Source organism: Panthera onca, chromosome B1 (assembly GCF_046562875.1).
Source record: "Panthera onca isolate mPanOnc1 chromosome B1, mPanOnc1 haplotype 2, whole genome shotgun sequence".
Taxonomy (NCBI): domain Eukaryota; kingdom Metazoa; phylum Chordata; class Mammalia; order Carnivora; family Felidae; genus Panthera; species Panthera onca.
In genome coordinates, this window is record NC_138342.1 from 57,102,099 (window position 1) to 57,126,319 (window position 24,221).

Below are 24,221 nucleotides of genomic sequence, written 5' to 3' on the forward strand. Positions count from 1 at the left end.
CCTCAGGTGATGTTTGATCGTCCTGGCCTGTCTTCAGCAAGAATCCCCTTAGGTCGGTTTAGCCAGAACCCTCCTAACCCTGATATTTCCTCCTAGTAATTTTCTGTCCATTCATCCCCATACCCTGCTTCTTGGCTATAATTCCTACTTGCACATTAGACACCCCCCTCCCCCCAGTAAAATCCCATCCCATTGCAGTGGTTCCTATATTTATCTCATTGTACTCTCTAAGAAGGTTAGGTCCCTTGGTTGTCTTTGCATACTTGTGATTATTTAAATTATTAGTTAAGGTCCCCTTCCCCCCTTCTGGACTGTAAGTTTCATAGTGTTTGTTCACTGTTTTATTTCTCAGAATGTTAGTATATTGCTTGGCAAGTATGTCGTGTGTGTGTGTGTGTGTGTGTGTATACAATTTTTTTTATTGACTAAAGGTTGTCATGGAAACAGTAGTAGTTAATGAGTGAGGAGACCTGAGTTTCAGAGTCTTTGTTCTGTCACCAGCCATGTGACCTTGGGCACATCACTTAATTTCTTAGCTTCTGTTTGCTCTGTCTACTGGGTGGAAAGGAATGCCTAGTCTATTGGGTAAATTTGAGAATTGAAAGAGAGAGTATATATGTAAGTTTTCATAAACCAGAGAGTCCTGTACAAACACTGTTATTATCCTTGCTTATGAAGTTCCCAAACCCAGTATATAAACGCTTTCTGCATTCCAAATTTTATTTAGCTGTGTTACAAATGAATGGTATTATTGCATAATACAATAAATATTTACTGGACGCCTTCTGTGTCTAAAGCAAAGTGTTTGCTGGTGGTGGAAGGAGAAAGGTAGGGGGTCAGAAATAAATAAGATGTGGTCTCTGGCCTCAAGTATCTTTGAAGACCAGTATGTCATGTGGATATACTCCTCAAGAGTTGTTTTTAACTCATTTTAAGTCCACTGGCTAACGAAGGTTAAAGATTATTGATGTTGCATTGACTATACAACCCTTTTGGATATAGGAATGAAATAGTTGCATTCCGTGTTTATAAAAGTCACAGGATGTATCCATTGTGTTCATACATACGGAACAGCAGGAATTGTGTAGATGTGTGCTTCTGTATTTTTAGGTAGAGGCTGTTTCTAGTGGATGGATGTGGGTTCCTTCCCTACTTGATTTTGCCACTGCTGCCGTAATTACTCTGCTGTAGCACTGCATTTTTTAATAGGGAAAGGGAGTGGCTGGAATTCTTTGGACCACTTTTTTCTTGCAGTTCACTTGGACTTTTCAGGTAGAGATTGGAGTGTGCTGGCAGTTGTTGGCAAAATCCCAAGGCATAGAGAGCCTCTGTGATGTGGTGTTTGCTTACCACTCCAGCCTCATTTGTGCCTTCCTGCCGTGCTCTCCCCCATGGAGCCCAGCCATTTTATTTGCATTTCTTTCAACATACATTCCTCCCTTGTCTGCCTGCCTTTGTAAGTGCTATTCCTGTTCTTCTGGCTGGACTGCCCTTCTTCCCACCCTTATTTCTTCAGTTGAAGAGCCAACTCTTTTCCCCTGACTTGTGACCCCTTTACAATTTATTGGATAACATTTCAGATTCCATATTATAGCCCTTATCAAAAACAACTGTACTTACCAGTTTTCTGGCCTTTCTTCTTCATCAGAATGCGTGACCTCCTTAAAGGTAACAGCGATTTCAAAAGCTGTATTTAAATCTCTACCACCTAGTATAGTGCCTCGTATGTATTACACACTCAGTAACAAAAATTTTTTAAAAAATCAAAGACATTTTCAAGTATTTTCATGGTGGTAGGTGGAGGTCTTAGTGATTCCTTTTACCCTGCTCTAATTTTGACCTTTAAGAGACTTCTTGGGAAATATAAGTAGGTGCACAGAAAGGTTTGGAACACCTATTTGTTGGATGTTTATCTCACAATTTTGTAGAGACCTTGTTGTCTTACCCCTTTTTCAGGATTGGTATGCCAGGCACATGTTTCCTACCTGCCACTGTGAATTGTGTTCCAGTAGCAGTGAGTGAGAGTGCCCCTTTCCCTGTATCCCACCACCATTGCACCACTGAGAGTAATGTCAAGAAAACTTCTTGGCTTCTTGGGCTTTTCATATTAATACCAAGTAAACAAGTTAATGATAAAGATTCTGCCAAAGAATCTGTCTCCTTTATTTCTAATGATATAGTTAGGGTGCTTGCTTCCATTGCCATCAATCTTTTTCCTCTTTAATTTTAAAAGGGAAAAGTAGTATGTTAAACATATTGATCAACAAAGTCACAAAATTAAGTTTTAAAATATTGATGACTTCTTAGGAAAATATTAATTTTCTCCAAGATCTGTATGGATTATAGTCCCTAAAGGGAGATTTTACAAAATGAAATATTTAATTGGATTTCTTATTTCTTAGTTATCTTTCTGATATTTTAATGTAGATAGCAAATAATGAACATGTTTGGGAGGCAGGTGGCATACTTGGAGCTGTAAAAATGACGTACAGATTCTGGAGATGGATTTAAAGCTGCTTTTCACCTATTCCTTTTAACATATTTGTTGCTTTTCTTATGGAGTCTGATAGAGATCTCTGCCAGGGTTTTCCTCTCTGGATTATTTCAAGGTAGAGAGTTTTTTCTCCAAAATATAAGTAAATAGTAGTGTCCAATTGCTGTTGAATCTGATGAAATGTTTATAGTTTTGAGGATTTACAGGTCAACTGTTACAAGCATGAGTAAGTGATATGATATGACAACTCAGAACACTTTATCATTTTATCAGTAAATACTTTGCGTATTTGTATATATGAGAAACACTCTAACCTTAATGAATTGGTTCCTTTTTCTTATGGTAGTTCTGATACTTACATTTCACTTAATTCAAAAAGAAACGGGACAACAAGGGAGGATTTTTACAATTTTATACATTTTTTTCTTCCTCCTCTTTGATGGTTTTCACTTGTTTATGTTATCCTTTCTTAGTTTTCAGTGGCTATGGCTATAGTTAAAGCCTGCTGCAGATACTGGGGAGCATTGCTGAATTCCAGATAGTGCAAAATGTCATTTTTGCAGTATTAGGATTAAAGGGACTTTTTTTTTTTTTTAATTGTACCATTCCTGGAGTTTTATATAGCTGTTTCTCTGCCTTGTGTTCCCAGGTTTGACCGCATCTGTATTATTTTCATAGGGGCTTTCCTGACATCACCCTGGTAATGATAGCTGTTCTTGTTAGCTTTCATTTAGAGGATTGATTATCCTGTGCTTGGGTGCCATAAGCTCATGGTTAAACCATTGGTGAGCTGAAAAATGGAAACCCTTGCTTCTCAACAGAAAGGGAGAATGAAACAGTCTTGAAGAAAAGAAATATTTTATCTGCATTCGTCTGTAGAAGAATTCAGTTATTCTTGGGACACCTGGATGGCTCATTTGTTTAAGCTTCCAATTTTGGCTCAGGTCATGATCTCCTGGTTTGTGAGTTTGAGCCCTGCATCGGGCTCTCTGCTGTCAGCGTGGAGCCCGCTTGGGATCATCTGTTCCCTTTTCTCTCTGTCCCTCTCCTGTTTGTGCTCTCTCTCTCAAAAATAAATGTTTTAAAAAATATTAAAAAAAAGAAGAAGAATTCAGTCGTTCTTGTGATCTGCAGATGTACTCTAAAACAATATGTATAGGCCTGTATAGGCCCCTGTATGTCAGGCTCTGAGAGGCAGGACTTAGAAATTAGGTGGTGGCAGTACAGAATTTAAGTTGGGCAAAGTCATTGTACTTTTGTGCCTTTTTTTCTTATTTATAAAAAGAACAGTTTTATGTTTAACAATATGCAGTCTTCATGGTGTCTGAGATTTCTGGTGACTTGTGGAATTGGTGAGAATGAGATCAAATCTCTGGGTAAATAATTTACAGTTTTAGGGTTGGAAAAGATTCCAGTTCACCCTCTTATTTTTAGACAAACCAGTTAAGACTCTGGGATCTTGTGATTTTCTAAGGCCACTCTGTTATTTGTGTAAACAAATCCTAATGAGATTTGATTACACCAAGAATTCCAAGTCTCTTGTTATTTTAGTTGTATTTTTTGACATTACATGATTACTTACGCTTTTTACAATTGCTTATTTAAAATGTACAATATGTAGATCTAACTTAAGCTTATGTCTGTGGAAGGGCCTTTGCTATAAGGGATAAAGAGATAGTATGGCTATATTTAACTGGTGTCAGTTATGGAGAGCTGACTGTGCACCAGTGGTTCTTTACGTTTCTATACATATCATTTAGTTTTCAGAACCATCTTACATGGTAGGTGATACAATTTCTCTCTCTTTTAAAAATTTTTTTAATGTTCATTTATTTTTGAGAGAGAGAGGAGGAGACACAGAATCTGAAGCAGGCTCCAGGCTCCAAGCTATCAGCACAGAGCCCGACGTGGGGCTCAACGTGCGGCTCGAACTTAAGAACCAACCACAAGATCATGACCTGAGCCGAAGTCGATTCTTTACCGACTGAGCCACCCAGGCGCCCCGTGATTTCTCTTTTTTGTAATCATAATGATTAAGTAGCTTACCTAAAGTCACATAACTAGTACAAGCCAAATACAGGATTCCAGGATACCCAACTGCAAAAATCAAGGTTTCCACTATTCCATGTGAAATAGATAATGCCCCAAGTTAAACAGTAATGGTAGATGGCTTTTGTCGATCTTTGTGTCCAGTATTGCATTAGTGTTTTTTATTCTCTGGTTTCTAATTCTTGAAACGACTGCAGCATAATGCTGTCTCCATTTTGTAGATGAGGCAAATAAGGCTCTAGAGAGGTTAAGTGACTAAGTCTACGTGTCTCACTAAGTAGTGGAGGCACAGTGTTACTCCAGGGCTGTAGGACTGTAGTTGGCAGCCAGCATCCTCCCACTACTCTGTGCTGCATGCTGCTTTAACAGATCTCAACTCTGTACGTATTTCATTCATAGCTTTCGGCTTTCTCAGGGACCATTGGTATATCAAATTGATTGAATCTGGCAGTTTCTAAGGTGAATGAATGTTTTTGAAACAATTTGATAATAGCTAAGCAGCCACCAGCTAATGAACCATTAGGATGAGAAGTCTCCACATGTATAGGTGATTTTGGCTTACTGATTTGTGGTGTACTGGAAATATTATGAGTCATAGATATATTGCACAGTACGCTTTTATTTTATTTTATTTTATTTTATTTTATTTTATTTTATTTTTTAAAGTTTATTTTTGACAGAGAGAGTGAGCGTGAGCTAGGGAGGGGCAGAGAGAGAGGGAGACACAGAATCTGAAGCAGGCTCCAGGCTCCGAGCTGGCAGCACAGAGCCTGACGTAGGGCTTGAACTCACAAACTGTGAGCTTATGACCTGGGCTGAAGTCGAATGCTTAACCGACTGAGCCCCCCGGGCGCCCCTGCTTTGATTTTAAAGATAGAACAGTTTATTGACATTTCTGTAAATAGTCTATTTTATTGCCAAATTTTAATAAACATTCACACTGTTTTTTAATTAAGCTTTTATACTTTTAAAAATTTATTTTTGTTGGTATTCTACATGTACATGATTTAGAGTTAAATAGTTCTCTAAGGCTTCTTATAAAAACAACCTCTTTTTTCCTGCTTCAGAATACAGCCATTTGAACTCTTTTACCTGATTGTTTTAATTTCTTATCTCTAATTTATAGTGTTACTTAATTTTTTTCATTTCTAGGCATTAATTATTGAATTATTTTTCTTTTTTTATTGAAGTGTAATTGACATATAGTATTACATTAGTTTCATGTGTGTAGCAGAATGATTCAACATTTGTGTACATTGCAAAATGATCACCACTGTGAGTCTAGTGTCATCAAAGTATGATACAGTATTATTGACTCTATTTCTTATGCTGTATATTATGTGCCTGTGACTTACTTATTTTATAAGTGGAATGAACTTTGTATTTTTTGATCCCCTTCACCCATTTTGCACTTGCCCCAAGCTCCCTCCCCTTGGCAACCACCAATCTGTTCTCTGTATCTATGTGTTTGGATTTTGTTGTGTTTTGGTTTTTAGATTCCACAGGCAAATGAAATTATGCAGTATTTGCCTTTCTCTGACTTATTTCACTTAGCGTAATACCCTATAGGCCCATCCATGTTGTGGCAAATGGTAAGATTTTATTCTTTTTTTATGGCTGAGTAGTATTCGTGTGAGTTTGTATTACCTATTTAAAAAATTTTATTTTTATTTTAAAGAGAGAGAGCATAAGCAGGGGAGAGGGGCAGAGGGAAAGAGAGAATCTTAAGCAGGCTCTGTGCTCAGTGCAAAGCAGGATGCAGAAGTTGATCCCACGACCCTGGAATCCTGACCTGAACCTGAATCAAGAGTCGGATGCTCAACCAACTGAGCCACCCAGGTGCCCCTGCCAATGTTCTTTATCCATTTTTCCTTTGAACAACACTTAGGTTGTTTCCATATCTTGGATATGCTAAATAATGCTTTAGGAAACATAAGGGTGCATATATCTTGTTGGTTTCATGCGTTCCCCCTTGGGTGAATACTTAGTAAGTAGTGGAATTGCTGGCTCATATGGTAGTTCTATTTTTTTTTTTTTTTTAAGTTTATTTATTTTGAGAAAGAGGGAGAGCACAGGCAAGGAAGTGGCAGAGAGAAAGGGAGAGAGAGAGAATCCCAAGCAGGTTCCGCACTGTGAGTATGGAGCCTGATGCATGACTTGAACTCACAAACCGTGAGATCATGACCCGAGCAGACACCAAGAGTCAGACGCTTAACTGGCTGAGCCATGCAGGCGCCCCTATTGTTAATTTTTTGAGGAACTTTCATACTGTTTTCCACAGTGGCTGTAGCAGTTTACATTCTACCAACAGTGAGCACGCGTTCTCTTTTCTCCACATCCTCACCAATACTTGTTATTTCTTGTCTTTTTGATAATAGCCATTCAGACAGATATCAGATGATTATCTCACTATGGTTTTGATTTGCATTTCCCTGATGATTAGTGACCTTGAGCACTTTTTCAGGTGCTTGTTGGCCATCTGTCTTTTGTGAGCCACCCAGGGACCCTAGTTTCTCTTTTTTATATAGTATCCTGTTCTTATTTCATGAAGCAATATTTTTTTCCTATCAGTATTATATAGTTCTTTTTGGAATGGGGTCATTTTTATTCTTCTGCATCTTTTATTCTCCAGGTTGCTTTTTTCTATTTTAGTGTCTTCTTTCATGTTAGAGGCTCCCTGCAAATGCCTGGTAACTCCTTTGCTTTCTGCTTTTATTTACATGTAGGACAATTGAAAATCTAATTGGAATCTGTGTGCTTGTGTGTGAAGGGCATGTTAACTGTGGTCTTTGCTGAAAGGTGATATGGCTAGGCTGTTTCTTTGAAGAACTCCTGGTATGAATCTTTTTAGGCCTTTTTACATGGTGTGGTCAGATTTGCCAGCAAGAGCTCTTCTGGTGTTTGCTTTTTTTTTTTTTTTTTTTTTTTCAAATTTTTATTTAAATTCTAGTTAGCATATATGGTGAACGGTTTCAGATGTAGAATTTAGTGATCCATCACTTACATTGCTTGGAGATTATTATCCTGGCTGCAAGGTTTTTGGTATCCTGAAGGAGCTGGAGGTTGGGGGCTATAGAGGTCTCGATGTTGATTTTTCACACTCATCTAATCTCTCAATGTTAGGTATGGTACATTTGCCTCCAAGTGTGCCTTATCTCCCAAGCTAGACACCGTCTCTGTTTTGTCCTTTTGTAGGTAACCCTAATCTTTTCTCAGGAGGGGGGTTGTACAGATGCCCACTGTGTAGATTGCAGAGGGAAGCTGGGTGTGTAATTTCCTAGATTGTGAAAGTCTTGCTCTATCTTCACTCCCACTTCCAGAGTATCCTACTTATTTAATTCCTGAACCTTTTGTGGGATCTATGGTATAAATTGGGTAGCTTCTAAGTTTAGGGTTAAGTTTCCTTAGGTATGTTAATTCAGTTATTTCTTCATCTACTTTATAATCTTAAAATTTTTATTGTTGTCTTCTCTTTCATTCTGTTTGTCCTTACAGGATTATAATTATAATTTTTTTAAAATTCACTTTATTATCATTTTGAGTAGGGAGTGGAAGCTAATGTGTATTTGTAGCCTACCATGTTCAACAATTCACTCTTCAAAATAGTCTTCTTATAAGTTCTAATTCATTTTATTGCCACATTCTGTTAAGTGTTGACAGTTGTGTGGTGTCTGTAAGTGAAAGGAAATTATGTCACTTTGTTAAACTACTCTGTGCTTTTTGAGTTGCTTTTGTTTCAGTGATGTCTTAGTGGGTAAGGAGTCTAAAAGTCCTTTTTCCAACTAACAGTTCAATAACTCATTTTTACAAGAAAACAGATTAATACAAATTTGAGCTGTATGTAAGGAACTGTCTTTTATGTATTATTTATTATCAGTCTTCACTGATAATCCATATTATTCAGGTTATGCTTCTGAAGTTATGCTTTAGCAAATCTCATTTAAATCTTTAATGTCTTTGACTTCAATTACTCATTGGTTAAAATTTATCTCCAAATCAGGAATGATTTCTGTTTATGTAAAAACAAACAAAAACCAGTCAATTGCATTTGAAATTATAGGAGGAAACGATTTATAAGTTTTATATTCATGTTCCTGATATCTTTCTCCAGCTCCAAGAAATAAAAGAAATAAAATTTTCCCATTTTCCTGGACCCTATCTGTATTTATAGGCATCACCATGAACTTCCTTATTTTCTTAAGACTATTAACTTAATGCACTGAATTTCTTATAAGTGCTGTCATTTTGAACTTTAAAGTATGATACAAATATGATCAAAGCTTTCTTTAGAGTCACTGTTTAATAAAGAATAAACCATAGGATATAAACTATAGATTATTTTTCATTGAGTAAAAAGGGTCTGTACTTATTCATCCTGAATGTCTGTGTTTTATCCAAAAGAATACTTCTCTAGTATTAAAAAATAAATGTGGAGCTCATGGAAAATTTCACAAGAACATGAATGTTCTTGTGATAGCCTGAGAAAAAGGAGACAGATTAGGACAGGAGTTCTTTATCTGGGTTTTTGGACATGTTTTAGCACCTCCCTGAATTCCTATGTGCAAAATATTTTGTCTCTTATGTCTCTAGGGAGAAAGTTCTTAAATGTCTTTCAGATTGTCAGAGGCTCAAAACACTTGAACTAGAGGCAAAAAAGTCAGTAAAGAAAAAAAATAATTGTTTATATGTTTAAGAACATCATGGGAGGTATATTTCCATATTATGTAGCTCAGAGATATGTCTTAGGCTCACGTTCACTGCTTTAGGTTTATCTTTATTTTTGTTTTATTGAAGTATGATTTACAAACAGTGAAATGCTCAGATCTGAGGTATATAGTTTGATAGGTTTAGACAAGTGTGTATAAACTCTGTGTAACCCATACCCTTTTCTTTTTTTCTTTTTTTCTTTTTTTTTTTAACCCATACCGTTTTCAAGACTCAGAACATTTTCATCACCCCAGAAGTTACCTTAACTTTTTAAAGTAAGAGCAAAGGCCATTCTTTGTAGCTCTTTGATTTAAGGACAGACTTCTTCTTTACATAGTCCTGGAGAATCTGTTAGCTAAATTAGTTGCTCAGGTTTTTTTTTGTTTGTTTTTTAAGGTAAGTTCAGTGCCCAATGTGGGGCTTGTACTCACAACCCTAAGTTGTGACTGACTGAGCCAGCCAGGCCTCCCATAAATTTTAGTTTATTTATTTTGTTATTTATTATTTTTTTAAGTAGGTTCTATGCTCAGTGTGAGGCTCGAACTCAGGACCCTGAGATCAAGAATCACATGCTCTACCATCTGAGCCAGTTGGATATCCTGTGAGTTGCTCAGCTTTTATGGGGGATCTACTGTTCATACTTGCTGCTCCTTTTTCTCCACTGGACAACGTACTTTTTAAACTATGATGATCTTTTAGGTGAGCAAAGCACTGAGATGATAATTAACTACTTCACCTCCTAGGATCCTAAAGAAATTAGCTCATGTGAATTCTTATAGTTAATCCTGTTCCTCACTTCCACAATGGTTAATCAGTCAACATCTGATACAACTAACATAGTGACTGAAAGAGCTTTAATAAACTTTCCTAAAGATAGTAGTAGTTCAAGGGGTAGCAACTCTTAGAAAGATTAACAATTATCGATCATTTATTGCATTAAAAGTAGCTTCTGAAAAAATACCTACATGAATAAGAAGTGTAGGACCTGCTCTTAAGCACATGGCAAAAAGGAAGACAGACTAGTTAACATAATTTTCAGTTAGGTAAATACAGTAACAGAATACTGTACAGAGTACAGTCGTGCTTGAAAGAAGACATGCTAATTCTATAAGGGATGGCCAAGGGCAGTTTCTTTGAGAAGGTACCTAAGTAGGTTTATGTGTGGATAATTGAGAGAATTGGTTATATCAGCCAACTTCTAATTTTCCATCTGTCGGTACCTTTAGTGAGCCTTAAAATGGGTAGAGACTAGAGATTTGGTAGAGATTTGGGAGCCCTTCTGGAGAAAATGAATACAAAATTAATGAATACAAAATTAGGTAGCAAAGTAAATATTTAGAGTAAGAAAAAAATCATAATAAATTACATATTTAATAAAGCCAAGTCAATGAATATCACAAAATATAGAAAAATAACATTTTTATTAATTAACTGCCCGATATACCTTAATATATTTTTGTATACATTTTTGACTGCATACTTTTTGACTTCTTATGTCAACAATTTGTAAAATAGGATTACTGTTTTCTGTAGAGAGAGTAGATTATTCTATAGAGAGAATAGATTATTTCCTTCTAGCATTACTGATCAAAATGTGTTTATTATTATTGATAACTTTCAAGAGTTTCAGATCTATAACTCATTGGTAATGTCATGTACTATTTTAAGATTGTTGTCAAATTTCAGTATATCTCGACTAAGTTTTTTCCTTAGCTGATGTGTAGTACAGTGTTCTTATGTCTCTGCCAATACCCTATGGAGCTCATGTCTGGGTGACTGTGGTCCTGCACATTAATGTGTAAATGACACCAAATGAGGCAGTGCTTGGGTGTAAGAATATTCCTGGAAGTCATTCCTGTACCTAGACTAGCAGTAATTTAATTATGCATGGAAATGATTGAGAACTAGACATATCCTGTGAAACCTACATACTTCTCCACCTCAACCTTCCTTTAGCAAAATGCCCAGAATACTGCATTAGCCGAGGCGGAAGTGAGATGGGGCAGGAGTTAGAGAAAGCAGTCTTAACCAGTTGCAATTAGCATTCCTTTGCAAGTTTTGTGAAAACATACAACCATGGGAACACATTGTTAGGACTGCTTCCAGTACCTTGGAAGGGACCATCCCATTGAGGATCCCTGAAATTTAAACTGACAGTGTCAGAGTAAATTCAGTCCTACAGTCTTAAGCTGTAATTTTGTGCTTGCGTTTGTTAACTGACTACCAGAAAGATGTTTTAAAACATAATATATATACCACTATACATATGTAGTAATGTAGTATGTACTATGCTGCTTATGTCCGTTATGATTGAACCTATTTTTTTTTTTATTAAATTTTTTTTTTTTTCAACGTTTTTTATTTATTTTTGGGACAGAGAGACAGAGCATGAACGGGGGAGGGGCAGAGAGAGGGAGACACAGAATCGGAAACAGGCTCCAGGCTCCAAGCCATCAGCCCGGAGCCTGACGCGGGGCTCGAACTCACGGACCGCGAGATCGTGACCTGGCTGAGGTCGGACGCTTAACCAACTGCGCCACCCAGGCGCCCCTGATTGAACCTATTTTTGTAAGCCCAGGATATGAGTTCAGCAGATTATGCCAAAATACTTGCTTTACTTTACCATTTTTGATCTGGAATCTTTTATCAGTTTAGCTCAACAAAACGTTTATTAAAGATCTGTTACAACCTAAGCCTTCTGCTAGATTCTGGAGATGTAGTGCTGACTTAGAAATAGTTCATACCTTTGAGAAACTCATGGTACATTGTAAAATAGAGACACGTGATAGTGTCCTGTGTGAACACAGAGAAGGCTTCCTTAACACAGTCTAGGTTATCAGAGAAACCTGAGGAAGATGATACCTGGATTAATTCTTTAAGGATGACTAGACATTGGTGAAAAAAGAAAGTTCGGTTAAAAGTATATGAGATAAGGAGGAGTAGGCTGTATCTGATTTAATTTCATATTTTTTTTCCTAGTCAAGTTGGCTTTATCATAAGAATTTAATTTCCCAGCATTTAGACCACAAAACGATGTCATTGATTGCATTGTATACCTCTTGCTTTACTGCTCTGTATTTGTAGGCAAATGATAGACTATAGGAATAGTAGGTGAATCTTTGCCCTATTGTTACCTTGAGATCTGTATCTGATACAAAGATTGTTCCAAGGGGCACCTGGGTGACTCAGTCGGTAGAGCAGGTGACTCTTGATCTCAAGGTTGTGTGTTTGAGCCCCATGTTGGGCGTGGAGCCTACTTAAAAAAAAAAAAAAAAAATTGTTCCATTGGTGCCAAGACTGCAGACTTTATTCTTTATTGAATCCTTTATAGTGGGTTGCTATTTTGGATTAAATCCCAGAGTAATTCTGCTGTTTTGCTTTGGAAAAAAAGAAAAAGTAATCCTATTACCACAAGTAAATGGATATGAGCTTTTATTTATTTATTATTTATTTATTTTGCATTTTAGCTTTTAAAGTATGATTAAATTAGTTTAAGCAATGGGAGGATATGGAAACTTACTTAGTTATTAAATATATATAAAATAAGTTCCAGAGATGAAAAGTACACCATAGAAAATATAGTCAATAATTTTGTAATGTATGGTGACAGATGGTGACTACCCCTTTTGTGGTGAACATTGAGTAACATAGAATTGTTGAATCAATGTGTTCTACACCTGAACCTAACATAACATTGTATGTCAATTATATTTCAGTAATAAAAAAAGTATAAAAACAACCTCTTGCCTCCTCTCCCCCCACTGGGAGGAGTAAGCTTGCTTAGAATTGCTGAGATGTCTTGACAGTTTATTTCTTATTACTTTTTTTTATGTTTATTTATTTATGTTGAGAGAGAGCATGAGTTGGAGAGGTTGAGAGAGAGAATCCCAAGCAGGCTCTGTGCTGTCAGTGCAGAGCCCGAGCCCAGTGCAGGGCTAGATCCCACAACCGTGATCATGACCTGAGCTGAAATCAAGAGTTGAATGCTCAACTGACTGGGCCACCCAGGTGCCCCAGTTTCTTTTTTTTTTTTTTAACATTTATTTATTTTTGAGAGAGAGCGAGTGAGCTCACAAGGAGGGGAAGGGGCAGAGAGAGAGAGGGAGGCACAGAATCCAAAGGAGGCTCCAGGCTCTGAGCTGTCAGCGAAGAGCCCAACACAGGGCTTGAACTAACAAAACTCGAAATCGTTACCTGAGCTGAAGTCAGATGCTTAACCAACTGAGCCATCCAGATTCCCCTGACTGACCAGTTTTTAAACCAAGGTTTAAGTAGGGCAGAACTGCAAAGGGCCCAAGATTGAAAATGAAATTTTGGTTATCAGGATTAGGAACTATCCCCAATCCATCTGCTGCTTCTCTTGCTGCAGTTAAAATCTTTCAGATTTGGTGTGCCAAATAAAGATGATGGATCCGTTTTTTTTCTTTAATATTGGTAACAACTTGCTCTTTGCAATAAGAACAAGCTTTTCTCCCCCTTCAACATTATTATTTAATGTTAAGTAAACATTTGTTAGGAATCTGTTGTATCCCAGGTTCTGTGTTAGGTACTTGGGATTCAAGGGTGACTAAAACATGATTCGTATTCTTGAGTAACTCACATTTATGTAATCAAGTGTGAGAAAGAAAAACGTAAACAAATAAGCATGAGAGGTAGTGTTTTAAGCTGACTTTTTGTGGATTAGTATACGTGTGGCAGTAGAATTGCTGTGGCCTGAATGTGTTCCCCCAAATTTATATGTTGAACTCCTAATGCCCAATATGATGGTGTTAGGAGGTGAGGCCTTTTGGAGGTGATTAGAAGGTGATTGGGGTTAGTGCCCTTATAAAAAAAGATCCCACAGAGCTCCATAGCCCCTTCCACCATAAGAAGATGCAGTGAGAAGTGGGCAGGCACCAGCTTAGAAGAGGGCCTTCACCAGTACCTGACAATGCTGTCACTCTGTTGTTGAACTTTCAGCCTCTGAAACTGAGAACTAAACTTTTATTGATTATAAGCCACTCAGTCTTTTGTTATAGCAGCCTGAATGGACTAAGGGATAAAGTAAGGATTGGTGTTTTACTTACACATATACCTGCATGTAAATATGCATTTACATGTAGTCATTCATTCACTGGACATTTTATTATTTTATTATTTTTTATTTTTTTGAGAGGAGAGAGAGTGTGTGTGCATATGCCTGAGCTGGGTAGAGGGGCAGAGGGAGAGAGAGAGAGACTCTTAAGCAGGATCACACTCAGCACGATCATGACCTGAGCTGAAGTCAAGAGTCGTCTGCTCCATCAACTGAGCTACCCAGGCGCCCCTCATTGAACATTTTAAAGCTGTTAGTTCCTGTGTTGTGGATTTGCTGTGTAAAGCTACCTTAAAACTAAGGTGCTTTAAATGTATTCACTCACTTAATTGTCATAATGGTTCTGCATAACTGATGATATCGTCTCCAGTATACTATCTAAAAGAGAATAAACACAAAAATACACACATAAGGTGTTGCAGGAGCATTAAGCTACAGTGAGACACAAGAGAGAATGGACAGTTTTTCCTGAGAGTTTAGGAAAAATTTTCTAAAAGAAATGATGTTTAAGCTCCCTAGATACCTTTGGTTGAAATACCGGTGTTATTTGGAATTACTGCCAACTCATTTGCTAGATCAATATTCATTCTGAGTTCTACACATGCAAGTTTTGGAGTCTTCTTTTTAACACTGCAGCACATTGTATAGGGTTCTGAAAATGGAGTCACTGCTATTGCATAGAAATCACCCAGACATTTGACTCTGGGCACTTCCTAAAGTCTCTTGTGGTTTCACTACCCATTTACTGACTGGGGTAATGAATTTAGTGCTGGGCAAAGGAAACTGCAGCCTACATACGACTCAAAAGCTCAGAGGGTGATCGGAGATGAGCTATTAAACTTTAGTGTCTTTGCCTGTAGCTGAGATAATGCCTCAGATCACTTCACAGATGTAGAAACTAATTGGCCTTTGTGTGTGAAGTGCTTTATTATTTTCCAAGGATTAGATTATAAAATTTTATAGGGTATTAAATAGTGAATTGCCCAACCCTCTACTTGTTCTTGTATGAAGTCACTAAGTTATACTTTATAAAGTTGAAGAGTTGTGAACCTGCTTCACATTGAGAGGCAACCCAGTTAGCAGTTTAATATACGAGTACAATATTCCCTAATAATGTGTTAAAGAGCAAGATGTTAAAATTTGGAAGAAAAGTTTCCATGACTACAGATGTCTGGGAAGCCCTAGGCTAAATCTTGAACAATTTTCTTTACTACTATAGGACTTTTCTTAACTTATAAAATATGCATTTAATAATATACTAGTGCCTCTTTTGGCCCTGTGCTAACCAGTGAAGATACTGAAATTATTAGTTACCTTCAGTCTGATCTTTCCTCTGAGCCTGAGTCTTGTAAATACAACTGCCTACCTAACATATCCATTTGGATCTCTGATAGATATCTCAAGTTAATATGTCCTAAACCCATCTTCCAAAGCCTATCTCCATAAGTGGCCCATCTTCTATCTACTTGAGACTAAAAATCTAGGAATCCTCCTTGATTCTTCACCACTGTCCACAAATGATGAAATCCAGTAGTGAGTCTGTTGGTTCTTCCTATAAATATTGGAATCTTCTTCCTTCCATCCCCACCAGGAGAGTAGGGATTCTTGCTCAGTGTTGTGTCTCGGCTTAGAACAGTGCTTCTTAGAACATAAGTGGTGGTCAGAATATGTTACTTGGAATGCAGAATGCAAGCCTGGATAAATGGATGAAAGAAACTGATTTATTGAGGTGGTGAGGAGAATTATTTTTTAATAGTAAAGATTTTTCTTTAAAAAATGTTAAAACACGGAACTATAATTTACACACCATAAAACTCATCTTTAAGTGTACAGTTTAGTAGATTTTAGTATATTAAAAAGTTACACAATCATCAGGACTATCTAATTCCAGAACATTTTCATTAACCCCCCAGAAGAAATCTTGTGTCATTAGTAGACACTCTTCCATTTCTCCCTTTACAGCCCCTATTTTCTGTCTCTATGGACTTGTCTGTTCTAACGTTTTGTATAAATAGGATTATACAATATGTGATACAACATATTTTGTGTCTGGGTTCTTTTCACTTAGCATAGTATTATCAAGATTCACTCATTTATCAGTGCGCATGTTCTAAACTAGGTTTTTTAGACTTTGTCCCTGTATCTCATCAACTTTTTTTAAAATCTATTTTTTTATTGAAGTATAGTTGACATATAATATCCTTCTAGTTTTAGGTGTATTCTCATCAACTTTTTATTTTTTTATTTTATTTTATTTTATTTTTATTTTTTTTTTTTTTAACGTTTATTTGTTTTTGAGACAGAGAGAGACAGAGCATGAACCGGGGAGGGGCAGAGAGAGAGGGAGACACAGAATCGGAAGCAGGCTCCAGGCTCTGAGCCGTCAGCCCAGAGCCCGACGCGGGGCTCGAACTCACATACTGTGAGATCGTGACCTGAGCTGAAGTCGGAGGCTTAACCGACTGAGCCACCCAGGCGCCCCTCTCATCAACTTTTTAATATCACCAGAATTCTTCAATTTCTGGCCTGCTGATAGCCTTTTTTCTTGCTTTCCAGCGGTGTTAAGGAACTTGTTACTCTGTCATTGATGATAGTAGCAGTAGCACTACTCATAATAGTGGCTTAAAAGGAATGTTAGGCAGAAATGGAAGTAGGTATGTCTGTTCAGATTGCTAACTTCCTTGAATTGAAGGTAGTCTTTTTGATACTCAATGTTTTTAGCTTAGAGTCTTTAGCTTTATTGTTTTTAGAACATGTTGTACTTGATTTTGGCAATTTCTAACATTTTTTGCTGGTGCATATCTGCCTTTCTGAAAGCATTAGTATGTTTGGCACCCTTTTGGAGGAAATTGTTCTCTGGCGGGATTTTGTTTTTCCTTAATGGCAGTGCTAAGTATTCATATAAATCAGTAGAGGTATGAGGAGAGGAGATAGAATTAGGTAGTTTGAAGATTGTTTTAAAAATGTGCCTAACTGGGGCGCCTGGGTGGCTCAGTCGGTTAAGCGTCCGACTTCGGCTCAGGTCATGATCTCGCAGTCCGTGAGTTCGAGCCCTGCGTCGCGCTCTGTGCTGACAGCTCGGAGCCTGGAGCCTGTTTCAGATTCTGTGTCTCCCTCTCTCTCTGACCCTCCCCCGTTCATGCTCTGTCTCTCTCTGTCTCAAAAATAAATAAACGTTAAAAAAAAAAAATGTGCCTAACTGATAACTCTCTCATTATGAATTAGTCTTGTGTTTTTTCATAAGTGACTTGATTAAACTGTGGTGATATAGGAAGAAAATTATTAGAAATAATTGGATGGAAGGTAAAGGTAAGTAAGCATCATGCAGTCTTCAGTAGTGGGTAAAAGAATGAGCTTTCAAGATTTCAATCCTAGATTTAAATTCTGGCTCCTTTATTTACCACTCTTATAATCTTAAGTTAATCTTAACTTAACTATAATCTTAAGTTCTTTAAACCTCAGTTTTGTTACCCATAAAATAAAATAATAGCATATACATCATAGTTAAGAGGATTAAATGAGATACTGCATGTAAAATCCTTCTCAGCACAAAGCCTGCAGTAAATGTTAGTTAATATTAATCATCATTACTATCCTGATGTAGGAGTTCTCAGCCTGAAGTTCACTGGAACTGTCAATTAAGAAATATTTATCAAGTACATGATCTTTAGTATTGGACTTAGACCTATGGAAGGAGCTACTGATGTGAATGACAGGTTGGTACCTAGAGGTGAAGCAAAGAGAACTAATATTAGTGGAGGTCTTACCACAGGGTTCAGTAGTAAGGTGGATATTATTTTTCCCATTTTATAGATGAGGAAGCTGAAGCTTGGTAATGTCAAATAACTTGTTCAAGATAATTGGCATGTTCTTGGGTGTCAAAATATACAAACATCTATTCTTCTAACTCTTACTGGTTCCCCTGTTTTGAGTTTTCTATATATCTCTCCCCTCCCCAATTCCTATAGCCTTAAGATTCTCCTGTTCAACTTGGGAAGTATCAACTTCATTGATAGTTGGATTGGACAATAAAGGGTTAAAATAAGGGAATGATAAATGTGAGTGTTGAGATGGTGAGAAATGGCTTATAGAAGTTAACCTAGTGTCACTATGGGGGCTAATCTATTCTTCAGGTTCTCAAAGAGCAAATAAATAATGCTGTTGAAATTTACAAAAGGTAGATCAAATTGGATTACCAATTGTAAGAGATGTGGGTTCAGGGTTTTCCTTTAGGACTCAGTTATTTGTCAAACCATCCTGTCTTGCTGTAGAAACTGATTGGCCTTAAGATGTGAATAAGAGGACTGACTAGGAGAAACAATCCTGAATCTTGGTTGTTTATTTGGAAAGAAAAGACCCCTGGGTAATGCCATGATTTATCAATGTAACATCCTTATATATAATGTGTCATTCACTGTCTAATCAGAAAGCTCCAAATTCTCTTAAAGTTATGATACTGTGTTAGCTATTTTCATACATTGTTAATGAGATTGTAAAAGGGTACGACTTATTTGGGGAGAAAAATAGGCTTATGTAAAATTAAAAAATGTGCGTGTCCTTCACAGCAGTTTTACTTTAGCAATTTATTTTTCATATATACATGTGCACAAGGTTACTTACTGTAGCGTTGTTTATAGTAACAAGTGACTGGAAACAACCTAAAGGTTTATCATGAAGTGACCGATTAAAATATGTTATACATTGGGGCGCCTGGGTGGCTCAGTCTGTTGAGCATCCAACTCTTGATTTCAGCTCAGGTGGTGATCTTGCGGTTCATGGGTTTGAGCCCCATGTTGGGTTCTGCACTGATAATGCAGAGCTTGCTTGGGATTCTCTCTCTCCCTCTCCCTCTCTCTCTCTCTGCCCCTCTCCTGCTCTCTCTCTCTCTCACACTCTCACTAAATAAATAAACTTAAATATATATATATATATATATATGTGTGTGTGTGTGTATTATACATTTGTATAAGGAAGTACTATTCAGTATTAAAAAGAATAAATTAGATCTGCTTCTGCCTTAATATACAATCATCTCCTGGATATTAAGTGAAAAACATTATTTAGTATACTATAGCATGCAACAATTGTGTAAAAAAAAAAAAAAAAAAAAAAAAAAAAAAAAACAGGTCCAAGCATTTTTATGCTTGTATAGGCATAGACTATTTGGAAGGATATATAAGATCTTAGTTCTGAGATTCTCCAGATAAGCAGATTTCTTCTGAGGAGGGTGGGTTGGGAGGGCAACATACTTTCTGTTATTGAAAATGTCTGTGAATATTTTCACCAAATATCTTAAAATGCCATGTGACATATATGCATTTGGGCATACATTGTTATTATAAGAGCTTTTGTACTCATTGATGAGGACTTTTGCATATATGCTTTCCTCTTTGTGCTTTTTAACTTGAGGACTCTGTCAGTTGATCTTTTGACCTAGGAATGAGGACTAGTACTGACCCCCCCCTTCCAGGGTATGGTGGATACTAGAGGAAGTTTCAGGTAGCTGTTGAAAAAGCTGAATATGCTTTTTTTTTTTTTAATTTATTTTTTAATAATTTTTTTTTTGGAGAGAGAGAGCACCTGAGTGAGGGAGGGGGGCAGATAGACAGAGAATCTTTTTTTTTTTTTTTTAATTTTTTTTTTAACGTTTATTTATTTTTGAGACAGAGAGAGACAGAGCATGAACGGGGGAGGGTCAGAGAGAGGGAGACACAGAATCTGAAACAGGCTCCAGGCTCTGAGCTGTCAGCCCAGAGTCCGACGTGGGGCTCGAACTCACGGACCGCGAGATCATGACCTGAGCCGAATTCGGCCGCTTAACCGACTGAGCCACCCAGGCGCCCCTAGACAGAGAATCTTAAGCAGGCTCCATGCTCAGCACAGAGCCTGACACAGGGCTCAATAACACGACCCTGGGATCATGACCTGTGCCGAAGTCAAGAGTCAGATGCTTCACTGACAGAGCCATGCGGGCACACCAAAGCTGAATATGTTTTTTTTATTTTTTAAAGGACAAAGTTAAGGGGGTGCCTGGGTGGCTTAGTCGGTGAAGTGTCCGACTGTTGGTTTCAGCTCAGGTGAAGATCTCTCGGTTCACAAGGTCGAGCCCCACATTGGGCTCTGTGCCTACAGTGCGGAGCCTGCTTGGGATTCTCTCTCCTCTCTCTCTGCCCCTACCCCACTTCCATGCTCTGTCTCTCAAAATAAATAAACTTAAAACAAATTAAAAAAAAATAAAGGACAAAGCTGAGTTCTTCTTCTTCTTTTTTTTAATGTTTATTTATTTTAGAGAGAAAGAGCACAAGCAGGGGAGAGGCAGTGAGACAGAGGGAGGCAGAGTCCGAAGCAGGCTCCAGGCTCTGAGCTGTCAGCACAGAGCCCGACACAGGGCTCAAACCCACAAACTGTGAGATCATGACCTGAGCCAAAGTAGTATGCTTAACCGACTGAGCCATCCAGGCACCCCCTAAATATGGTTTTTAAAAAGAATATATAAAAAATATAGAGTATTGAAATGGTTAGGTTATATTGCTGAATAAAGCAGAAGGGTCAGAGAGAAAGAAAACTAGAGAACTTGAAAACATTTTTTTGAAGTTTAAGTGTACATGGAAATGAGGAACAGAGAAGGAAGTCAGTAGTCCACAGGGAACTAAGATCACTTTATAAACATTATCTCATCTCTTAAATTATACCTTTTTGTAAAAAGTTATTTTCCAGACTTTCAAAAAACCAAATAAATTGAAGCCCAGATGATAATTTGTGGTTTCCTAAGTAACATAAAAAGAAAGTGGCAAAATGAGGAATAGAACCTTGTTTTCTTGATTTCCATGATTAGCATTAGATCACCCAAACCTTCATATGGGACTAGCACCAAAAAATAAAACAGGATTTAAAAAAAATTCTTTCATAAACTTGATGTGTAAAAGCATTTGTTTCTGAAGTAGGTTTATATCCCCCCCCCCCCCTCCCCATCCAGTCTTAGAAGAAGAGGGTGGGAGTGGTGCTTGAATACTGCTTTGGATATTGTGCTACCCTTTGCTTTGTGACTCTGTCATTCTGGTTCGGGAACAGGAAGGACAATGAAAAAACTAACATTTGCACAGCACTTTACAGTTTTAACCAAACTTTATTTCACATATATTACTTTTCTCATTTTGCAGCAGATCTAAGATCTAGACAGTGGTGATGTTTTGTTAAATTAGGCTTTCACTGCTTAAGAAAGAATAAGCTCAAGAAAGTTGGGGTATTTGCCTAAGATAACATAGCTGGCCTTCACAAAATCGAGCTCAGATTTTTTTTTTTTCTTTCTACTCAAGACTAAAGTCTTATGAGGTAGATTTACTTAGTTTTGTGGAAGACCAATTCTGGGTGGAGTATCAATCAAGAAAACATTTGGAAGCCTAAGACTTCATGGCAGAGTGGGTCAACAAGTAGATGGTTTTGGGGGGCAGGTGAGGCTCTGACCCTCCTCTGAGTGCAGGCACAACTGATGTCCTTAATAATCCTCATGTGTTCCGCCAGCGCTTTTCAGAACAGCTTGTCATGTCCTCAGTTGCTGCATTAACTGGAACAGTGGCTAATTAAAGAGAGTGTATTTAACTTTAACACCCTGCCTGAAGACATGCACCAGATTAGTCATAGGAGAGCTATTTTTGTCATTAATCACACATAAATCAGTAAAATGTCTTTGTAGAAAATGTTGATGAGGTTTGTTTCTCACACTAAAATTTGATAAACAAAGGGTGAGAAGAGCAGGAAAATAAAGTAAGTCTCAGGTTTGGTGTAGGCATAATGATCTTTATGTTTTTATATTTTAGAGATGCTGGGAGAGGATTTGGTGTTTAATGCATTCTCTGATTAAACTGAAGAAGGGTTTCGGTCCAGGGCCTCTTGTCTTTTTTTTTTTTTTTTTTTTTTTAACTTTTAAAAAAATGTTTATTTATTTTTGACAGAAAGAGAGCATGAGCGGGGAAGGGGCAGAGAGAGAGAGGGAGACAGAATCTGAAGCAGACTCCAGGCCGTCAGCACAGTGCCCGATGTGGGGCTCAAACTCATGGACAGCGAGATCATGACCTGAGCTGAAGTCGGACACTCAACTGACTAAGCCACCCGGGCACCCCCAGGGCCTCTGTCTTAATATTTGATATTTGGATTTACTTTGGGGCACTGGAAACCCACTGGGTGGTTTTAAGCAGAGGAGTAATGTCTGATCAGTGCTTTTAGAGTTACCTTGGCTGTTGAGTAGAGATACCTGGCAGAGGGAGGGGGCAATAATATGAAGAACATCAGTGTACTCTAAACATCTGAACAGAGACTTCGGTTTAAACAACAATTCCATTGCCTTAGAATGAAAAATACCTGTCATTTGAATTCCATATTTGGGTTGAATTTGATACTGGGTTCTTAGTTTATCTCAGGATCCTCAGTACTTTTTGAAAGCTCCTGAGGTAATTATAATATGTGACCAGCACTGAGAACTACCCTTTATCTTGGCGAAAACAGGAGAGATCATGGGGCTAAGCATGGGAGAAGGAGGTAATGAGTGAAAAGCTATGGAGAGCTTGCAAAGTGTAACTGTCTGTTCTTGGAATTCCCTTTCCATATTCATATGTTCACTGAATGTTTTTGGTGGTATGAATTTAGTAACATGAAACTTTAGAGTTCGCACATACCCAGCCTCTCCTTGTTCTAATTCCTTCTTAACTGTTCCTTTCTATATGAAGAGAAGAAAAGGGAAGTATTGAGAAGGAATTACCAGGATATAATACAGTTTGATAAAAATTTGATAGTATTAACAGAAGAATCCATCTCTTAAAAACTCTTAAAAACATTTCTAATACTAGTTTCATTCAATCCGTTTAAAAAATGTGTGTGTGTGCATGTATCCACACGAACTGAGAAATTTGAGAAGCCAACCATATTAATGTCTAGCTACTTATCTGCATATGTGGAATTCTGGGTTAAGATTGCTGATGTTTCCTATAACTGGGCAGAACATGTAGCTTCTCATTCTCACTCTGGGATTTTTGTGTTTTATTGACATAAAACTATCTTTAATGAAGGAAATAAATTACTTGTAGTAAAATGAGGGACTTAGAATAGGGGTGAAAAGGAATAAAATGACCAAAAATGATTATAGAAGTACTATTTTGTTTTTATAGATTACAACCAATAATCCTGAATCTAATTTATTGTGAAACACTGGATTAGTTATAGCTAAAAATTATCTTTCTCCTTGGGAGTTGCAGTAGGAATGTAGGGAAGATTTGTAGGAGTTTGGGGTATCAAACATAGTAGTTACCACCATTGTTGCACTGGGATTTAACGTAGCCAGTACAATTTAGGGCTGTTTATTTGTAGACATTAAGATCACCTCAATGTTATTTTATTCAGTAATACAGTACAGGCAACTCTGTTGAAAGTTGTGCCTTAAATATTGAGGTTCTTCGTTTCTTTTCTATTCACAGTGGTAGCCGCTCCTCTAAAACATTTAAACCAAAGAAGAACATTCCAGAGGGTTCTCACCAGTATGAGCTCTTAAAGCACGCAGAAGCCACACTTGGTAGTGGTAATCTCCGGATGGCGGTCATGCTTCCTGAGGGGGAAGATCTAAATGAATGGGTTGCAGTGAACAGTAAGTAGCCTGTTTCTCAGTAAGCTCTAAATTAGGTTAGTAGCCTCATTATAGGTTAGTGTTGGAATGCTGTCTGTTCTAGGTTCTAGTTAGCAACTTAATGTCACAGGATAGTGATAACCTCAATCCACTTTAGCCTTTGTGTTATTTTATTTGTGAATATGGAGTTCTATGAAATTTTTGTCTCCTGTTATAATGTAGTACAAAGCACAGATTTACCATCTTCGGTGGAAAAAAATAATAATAACAGCAATTAATGTTTA

General features: G+C 37.4%; 1 protein-coding gene across 4 annotated transcripts in view; it reads left to right on the plus strand.

Annotated features, from left to right (window-relative positions):
* Positions 1-24,221, plus strand: part of MOB1B (MOB kinase activator 1B) — a 53,932-nt gene that overhangs the window by 8,084 nt on the left and 21,627 nt on the right. The window contains exons 1-3 of one of the 4 annotated variants that reach the window (XM_078446045.2): positions 9,835-9,851; positions 17,929-18,040; positions 23,792-23,958. In XM_078446045.2, the coding sequence (XP_078302171.1) occupies positions 17,985-18,040; positions 23,792-23,958 (223 nt within the window). In that variant the 5' untranslated portion in view covers positions 9,835-9,851; positions 17,929-17,984. Of the gene's footprint in view, positions 1-9,745; positions 9,852-17,928; positions 18,041-23,791; positions 23,959-24,221 lie in introns of those variants that run through there. The other 3 variants (XM_060654909.3, XM_060654908.3, XM_060654910.3) reach the window with 3 other exon arrangements.